Here is an 8198-nt window from a genome sequence, read left to right on the forward strand (position 1 = left end):
TGGGCAGGGCATGTAATGCGAAGGCAAGATAACCGCTGGTCCTTAAGGGTAACGGAGTGGATTCCAAGAGATGGCAAGCTAGCAGGGGGCAGCAGAAGGTTAGGTGGGCGGATGAGATCAAGAAGTTTGCGGGGATACGGTGGCCGCAACTGGCAACGGACAGGGTTAACTGGAGAGGCACGGGGGAGGCCTTTGCCTTGCGGTGGGCGTAGTCAGGCTGATGATTTAATCAAGGCGGAAAGCTGGGCTAGTTGGTTTGACAATGATGATTTAAACACTACGTTTGTCTTCACGACCATTTGTTTCACGATATGATATGCCGTCATCTTCAACTGGTACCCTGTGGTCTTACCGTCCCAGACGGGACGATGGTTCGATGAATTGGACACCATACTGCGGACTTCCAAGCGTTAGAATACTTTATTGTCAACGTGCAGGAACAGACTGCAACCTTCAGCCGTAGCGGCTGTCCCTGCGCAGTGGTCTCCGCCGCGCAGTGCCCACGATGACCTCCCGGTTGGGTATGTCGAAGACGAAGGTCAAGTGGAAGAGCACGTGGCAGCAGGCGTACATCCACTGGCATACCGGGAACCAGCTGTGCTCTGCGGACGCGGTGTGCAGCAACGGGACATAAAAAAACTTTGAGAACACTGCGGCGGCCCGCAGTGGAGCAATGCGAAAGCAAAACATCTACATACTATATCGACGCCCGTGGCTATTCTGACGTCCGTGTACTATATCGACGTCCACGCCTATTTTGACGTCCAAATGTGATTTTCGCGTGTAATTAAATCACTAATTACAACTCGGGAACCAAATTTTTCTCACACCAAGATCTCATCACGCAATATCCAACACAATCAAACTTTTGTTAACGGAAGGGTAACGGAGCGGATTGCAAGAGAAGACAAACGTAGTAGGGGACGGCAGAAAGTTAGGTGGGCGGATGAGATTAAGAAGTTTGCGGGGATACAGTGGCCGCAACTGGCAAAGGACAGGGTTAATTGGAGAGACATGGGAGAGGCCTTTGCCCTGCAGTGGGCGTAGTCAGGCTGATGATGATGATGATGACATCATGGGGACAAGTTTTGATGACGTGACATAGCCATCTAATGATTTCGCATTAATAACGTACGGTACGCACAAGTGAATTCTAGAGGAAATGAGAGGCGGTACGTGTCTAAAGCTTTCTCGGATCGCATCCTAAGAATCCGAATCAGTAACACCATGATTCATTATTCTAAGCGAGATTATATTTAGAAGCTCTGACAGTTATGTCCTGTTTTGCAGTCTTCGAGCCACCTCCGCGAAAATACCTCGGTGTGGCGCTGTCAAGACTTACATATGTTTTTCCAATGACACGACGTCTTAGTTGCGCGTTCAATGCGAGGAAGGTGAACAGACTGAGCTATACCTTCTCCAATAAACTAGCTTATGCTAATACATTGTTCACGGGAACACTGCAACCAGCGCTGGGCTTTTCGAATTGAAAGGCCACTCTCAAATAGAAAAAATCCTGATCATCATTCCAACCCCCCCCCCCCCCTCCCCTCACGTGACTAGGCAAACAAAAAAAAAGTAAGACGCAGTCTGTCACACAGCCGCTCCTATATCTATTCGTATCAGCTTTGCGTTTCTATTCTATTCATCGTTAGCATAAAGTGTGCACTCCGAGCGTCTGTATTTTTTGTCCTTCAACATGCTTCTGTTCTACCAGTGGCGTTGCACACGCTGAAACAAGCGTAAAATTACTCGGCTTAGAATCTGCCGGACCAAGATTCGATCTCTAGGCATGACAGAGGCACACCGTTTCTTTGGCTTTCTCACCCAACCACCGATCACGGAGCTGTTCTGGCGGAGATTCAGAAAGTGGCGACAGACTAGCCGTCACTGCTGATTTGTATTTCATGCTAAATAGAACGTCGAGAAGTATGGCTTCCAAAATGAAGGAATCATGTATGCCGCTCTCCACATACTGCAGAAATTTAGTCCAGAGAGCCTGGAAAGGCTAGAAGCTTACAGCCTTAATTAGAGGGGTAATTTAGCATAACTGGCCGTTTGTATTATAGAGCGGAGCCTCGGAGGGATGGGTATGCAGTTCATTAATACTTGGGGGGTGTTAATGCATTGTTAATCACCCCGTATAGGAGAGGCCTCTGTCCTGCAGTGGACTTCTAATGAATACTTCATTTCAGAATACTGAAAGGTTGCGTAAAGAGCAGTGCATTTCTCTAACACCTGCAAAATGAGTTTATTTGCATGCACCATAGACTGTACGGAAATTTCATGCTGAAGTGAAAGAACGCAGTTTGTGCGCCACGCTTGTAGACAATATAACCGGCAGTGGGTCTAAATGCCCAACTTTACTTTCCATCTCCCGTTAACACTGATACCCACATTCCCATTAGTCTGAGTACTTTGTAGCCATACTTTAGCGAATAAATGCCACGACATGGTTTCAAATCTGTACTGACAAAAGCGAAGCATGCGCGGCACTAGCGTCTGCTTTCAGGACTATCCCAAGGAGCACCGGTAATTGGCCCAATATTTCAAATGGATGGCTTCACTCAGGTCCTTTGTAGAACCGGTCTTTGCCAATGCATTTCCAATATTGGGCCGATTAGCTGTGCGGCTGAGGATGCTCCTCTGGCTACGTGAAACATTCACAGCGGACTTGCCAGGATAGCACCACGAGACAACGACATTAGTTTTCAAGTTGTGCCGATGTCATGCTTGGCCGATGTCCGTTAGGCAGTAATTGCTCAGTTGCATCCACCTGAGGGCAGCCATGCGTCTACGAAGCAAAGCCTACAGCTTTATCAAAAAGCTTGATGGTTGAAGAACAATTCTTCCTTGTCCGGGTATCGATCCCGGGGCTAACGCCTGGCCGGGGCAGTCACTCTGCCATCCAAGCTAATGAGGATGGCTAGTTGACTCTAGAGCAAGAGTGAATTAATCGACTCGAAGCGGGAACGACGCTAATCGAACGCATTTAGATGAAACCCCCAACGCAAACCATAAAGTGGTAGAGTGCCATCTGTTAGCCGCCCTCATTAGCTTAGTTGGCGTTGCGAATTCCCGGACATGTGGGATTTCAGGGTTCGATCCCTGCACCAAATAAATTTTTCTTCAAATGCAAAGCTTGAGAGAAAGCTATTCAGCTTCCTTCCTTGCAGCTGTATCGCTGCGTTCAGGTGGATGCTAACGATTAGTTACTTCCTAGCTGAAATATACTGCAAATATAGTGCCCTAAATACATTGGATTCGGTCGATGTTACCCCGCGTCAGTTACACTTTAACCAAGCTGTGCCACAGTCTCAATCAAAGACATTGTGCGTCTGCGGGCATCCACATACGAGGTCCAAGAATCCTTACTCGTGGCGGGTGTTTTCCTGTCTGTCCTGTGCGTCTGCGCTATAGCTATTCTCGTAATGTATCACCAGCTCACCCAACATTCTACCCTTCGAAGAACCCATACACCTTGGAAATTCCGGGAAGCGAGCCAACCAGGCCTGCATCGAAGCCGGCGCAAAAGCAATGTAGTCTCGAGTGTATCAACACCAGCATGCGGAAAGATTAAAACATTTCGAAGGAAGTGGAATGGTCCGACGTAGATGTGAGAAACGAGATAATGGCGGCGTTGGGGATGCAGTTCTTCTTCCCTGTTTTGTTTCGCTTACTACTGAGAAAAATTCTGCTTTTCATGGAATGTTTGTCTGGCTCATGAAAAGGAGACGTTGGTAGACGAGGGTTGTTTGCTGTCGGGTATTGAGGTTATACTTGCACGCTCATTTGATTAAACCAAGGAACACAACTCAAAACGAAGGAACACAGCTGTGCCTAGCCGCTGGCATTCTCACTAGCAGCTGGCGGAGCGCAGGCTTTTGTGTTTTCGTTGAAGCTGCAAAGGAGAATGGTAAGAAAGCACGACCTGCGTTCAGACTAATTCTGCATGCGCTCATTACATATGCATCTACGGGTTGGCTTTCACATTTGGTGATGATTAAAGGAGCGAAGAAAGTTTTATTAGCTCTCACCTCTGTCGACGCAAATCGCGTGGTGTTGGTGAACGTACACGAGCAAAGCTGCTCCCACCGATGCTGCCACGGCCAGGATGCTCGCCTTGATGCGCAGTGAACGGCGGGCCTGCAAGCAGTGTGGCCCGGCCGGGTATCACTAAAGCATACTCGTTAGGTTTACAGTTAGGTCACGCTGTCACAATACAGGCTATTACGAAGTAGCGGCAATAACTAACAAAAATTGGCTGTGGCTTAGCTAAGGATAAGCCTGGATATCTCGAAGCGAAAAGCTTTCGCTACTTTTCAACCAACTCCCAAGCTACTTCTGGATCGGTGTTTCTGCGCCGTCCGACTGTTGCTTCTTGTTCTCCTACCATGGCGAGTGTCTGCGCCTGTTCTATGGGCAAGCGGAACTTATATACCCCTCCTTTCAAATCCGCACTGCACACGGCTGCGGCGAAATGTTAAACGTTGGCGAAGAGGAGAAGCGACGGCGCACATACGCAGTAGCGCGCGGCGGCGGCGAAAGGTCAGGCGACGGAGTCAGCGGAGGCGACGGCGGCCACCTGCGCCGTGCGTGACGTGGCTTGGTTTCGCGCATGCGCAGAAGTGGCAAATCTGGCCTCCGGCTCACGCGAAACGCGGTGTTCACTAGCCTAGTGAAGCTTTTCGCTTCAAAAATGTAACTCCTCCTGAAAGGTCACGCAACCTGTTCATTTGAGGAAACAGGGGTCATGACGCGCTGCATACATGCAACAACAGACCATGGCCTCTGGTAAAACGTGTACCCATAACTGGTCTTTGAGAGGATGGACTTGAAGAAAGTTACCCTTATGAACCACTCACAGAACTACTGGCAGCTTGCATGATCCTCACCCTGTGTCCCTGTTCGTGCTGGCACATGCGGAGTGCCACGCATGCGCAGAGCATGAACATGAGCGAGCTGACCACGAAGTGCGTGTAGATCCTCTCGTGTGCCGGGTACTCCTGGTTGCTGCGCAGGCCCGAGACGAGGCTTAGCGAGAGCGTCTCGGCCACGTGCAGGGCGAGGCCGGCGTGCGTGACGAGGGAGAAGAGGGAACGCTCCTGGTGCGCCACCAGCACCGCCCGCCGGCTCAGGTAGTACCAGTGCAGGAAGGCGAGCACCAGGCGCGGGTTCAGGTCCAGCACCAGCGCCAGGCTCCATACGTGGCGTTGTGGCGCCACGCCCACGACCGGATCCAACGACGGCAGCAGGTCGTACACCTGCGCAACGGCAAATCTCCTTGGTCGTTGTCCCTCTTACGCCTGGACATTTCGTGTGATAGAAGATTAGGGCATGTTTCCATGGTTCATGCGGTCGTTTTCTTGAGTAACCGAATCATCCGTCCTTTAATAATATCTCTGATAACTAGAGACCGGATTTTAGGCAAATGCCTATTTTTTTCAACGCTTCGTAGGCGCACCATTTTTACATATGAGCACGAATTAGGTGTTGACAATATGTTTAATACTCTTTTTATAGTGCCTATAAATGCCTATTTCCGACGTCTGTGCCTAAAAATGCCCTATTTTACAGAAAAGGGGCCTGAAATACGCTGCGGTTTTGCTTTCAGATTCTCTTTGCTTTCGAATCCATTTCAGTTTTGAGTAGAACACACACGTGGCAACATTAGATGACCTCGTCACTTGGCTGTGGTGAACACTGCACCTACGCCGGCTGCGTACACAATACCAACTACATCAGCCGAAAATATCGCAGCAACCTTTTTCCTATTTTCTGCCATTTTATCGTGCAGCTTGTTGACGACTTTGGCTGTTAAAGTGGTAGTTGACCAGATGGCACCACAAATGACAACATATTTATTAATGCTGAAGCATCGTGTATGCCTGCAATAAATAAGTCAATTCCTGTGTGAGCGAAGACTGAACTCATTTGTCAGATGCTTTGAATTGACAATGTTTCTATCAATTTCTAAATACATGGCCCCTGTTAAGGTGTTCATTGTTTCTACTTTTGTACACGACAAGCGAATTGTTTGTTTCGAGGTATACCAAAGTGTTTTAAAAGGATTGGTAACCGTCCCTTTTGCTGTGCTGAAGCATGTGTAGTGTACGAAAAGTTGCGCGACAGCCTTAAAAAAAAAAAAAAAAGCGGCTTCTAATGTTCGCACCTTGCTTAAGGTCCCAAATCATTCTTGCTGTGTTTTTGTTTTATTTTACCGCAGATATTGCGCGCTGAAGTTCGGAACTGTGTGCACTTTTGATAAAGTTTATAGTGCCTATTTTTCTCCGTTAGGTGCCTAAAATGCAATTTTAGCCGCCTATTTATGGCGCCTAAAACGTGCTTTTTAGTGCCTAAAAATCCGGCCTCTACTGATAACTTTATAACCTAAGCTTAGTAACATAAACACGCAAGACAACTACTTTCTTCGAAGTGAAGCACGTTTTGCTTGGAGACAGACGACTGCTGTTATGCGTGATGAAGTTGATACAGTTGCCTTCTCATTTCTTCGTGCAGTGAGGAAAACTGGTAGCGGGTGGGGGGAGGGGGGGGGGGTTGCTAAACTCTCAGTAATTTCGCTGTGATAGGTGTGCGAGGTATTTACGTTAACAGTTTCAGTGGCATTATATTTCAAGCAAGAACCTTCGCGTTCGCCTCTTCCCCAAAGAGAGTTTTGTCCATGTATAGAGAAATCTGACGGTGCTCTTAGAATAAACCCTCTCCGTTCGTGAGATCCAATGCTAGGGAGGGGGTGCGCTGATGACGGGTGAGGATGTTTGGTACTGCTTGTTATCGTTGCGACATAGCTTCTGGGCGAAAAGGGCGACAGTTTGTTCGGTTGTCCAAAAGACTGGCCTGAAATGGAGGGCACGAGTCGCTCGCAAACTTCAATGTCTTTCCTGTTATATCACTTCTCTTCATGCACATGCTGCCGTACCGTACAGCGAACAAAGAAGCTTAGCAGCCTACTCCCGCGCCGGTCTGTTGGCTCTTTACCCCTGGTGGCGGGCAGGCCAGTTAAGAGGAACCTAGCCCTGTTCAAATGGATAGATACATTTTGAACCCCCCGATGTACCCCGCTGGGTACCCCATCTGGTTCAACTAAACTATCATATGTTGGGGACAGCAGGATTCTCTACTGCTTTCGAGCTATAAGCTAGCTGACGAAGTAGAGGGCTTGAGAGTTCTTGAGATCATGAGAGTGACCGAAATCGTAGTTCGAGCTTCCGAATTATACCCTGCAGCTCTTCCGTTATAGCTGTACAAGGCTCCCTGAGGATACAGCCGTAGCGGCGGGAGAATTTCGCTGCGACCGAAGCGACACGCTTACCATGCACGAGGTGTCGGCTCTCGCAGCTGGGCCCCAGAGCAGCACCGGAGTCACGAAGCTCAATACGAGTCCGAGGACGCGAAGCGCCGATGACAGATACACGAGGTTGTGCAGCTTGAAGCGCAGCATGACGTCGTCCATGAGAATCGCCCCTGCTTCCATGGTACCTACTGACTGGTGATTGAGATCGGTAAGGCTATGTGCTTGTCTGGGGGATGATGCTAATTGCTGGCGGACGACTGATGGAGGTGTCGGTGGCAAGCGTAACGCCAAGGTTATAGGAGCCTCAAACGCGAGCTCGAGAAGATTGTGCGCAGTGGTCGTGCCTGCAGCTACCAGGGTGGCCGAAAGGTGTCGCACTTCCTCCGGCGGAACACGTGCCTTTCGGCCAGCTTTATTTCCCCTTTGTCTTCTTCCGTCTCAGTGGAATGTAAGAACCTTGAAAATCGGACTTCAACTACCCCGTTTGTCATACTTTGGGAAGTGTTGCGACATTGTGAGCGCACGCCTTCTTGAGAGACGTGTCTTAGAACGTTTGCTGACGAGAAGAAGACGTGGTAAAAGTCATCATCATACAGTGTTCAAATGATAATCCCCTCGCAGGCTGTGTGTGCCGGTCGGGTAGAGTAGCGGTTATGGGGATAGTGTGATGGAAGGGCGAAGTCGGAGTTGTTCAAAAATGTACGTTGTTGAGCGAGCTAGTATATCGTCTTAGAAAAACAGCGCGGGCGAGGACGGCTCAAGAGCAAGAAAGTGACAGATCTTGACATGCCTGTCCCTTTCTTGCTGTTGTCCGTATGTCGTTGCACTGTTACTTTCTTGTACAAAATATTGTGTTTCTCGGAACCGACCGATAAGGACTGAG

General features: G+C 49.0%; 1 protein-coding gene across 1 annotated transcript; it reads right to left on the reverse strand.

The window, feature by feature from the left end:
- Nucleotides 1-453: 453 nt before the first annotated feature.
- Nucleotides 454-7495, reverse strand: LOC149327841 (post-GPI attachment to proteins factor 2-like). Its single transcript, XM_089565114.1, has 4 exons — nt 7334-7495; nt 4896-5264; nt 4038-4146; nt 454-602 (listed from the first exon to the last, which is right to left on the reverse strand). The coding sequence occupies exons 1-4, from the start codon at nt 7493-7495 to the stop codon at nt 454-456; spliced, it is 789 nt and encodes a 262-aa protein (XP_089421240.1).
- Between the last annotated feature and the right edge of the window lie 703 nt (nt 7496-8198).

The sequence above is a fragment of the Amblyomma mixtum genome, chromosome 10 (genome assembly GCF_055824585.1).
Source record: "Amblyomma mixtum isolate Tamu chromosome 10, ASM5582458v1, whole genome shotgun sequence".
Taxonomy (NCBI): Eukaryota; Metazoa; Arthropoda; class Arachnida; order Ixodida; family Ixodidae; genus Amblyomma; species Amblyomma mixtum.

Excerpts from the sequence above, each read along its gene's own strand:
- LOC149327841 (XM_089565114.1), bottom strand. The coding sequence starts at position 7,495 with ATGGAAGCAGGGGCGATTCTCATGGACGACGTCATGCTGCGCTTCAAG. Across the intron at positions 4,147-4,895 it reads AGCACGAACAGGGACACAGG|GCCCGCCGTTCACTGCGCAT; the intron begins GTGAGGATCATG and ends CACTGCTTGCAG. Across the intron at positions 603-4,037 it reads CGCGATTTGCGTCGACAGAG|AGCACAGCTGGTTCCCGGTA; the intron begins GTGAGAGCTAAT and ends CCGCGTCCGCAG.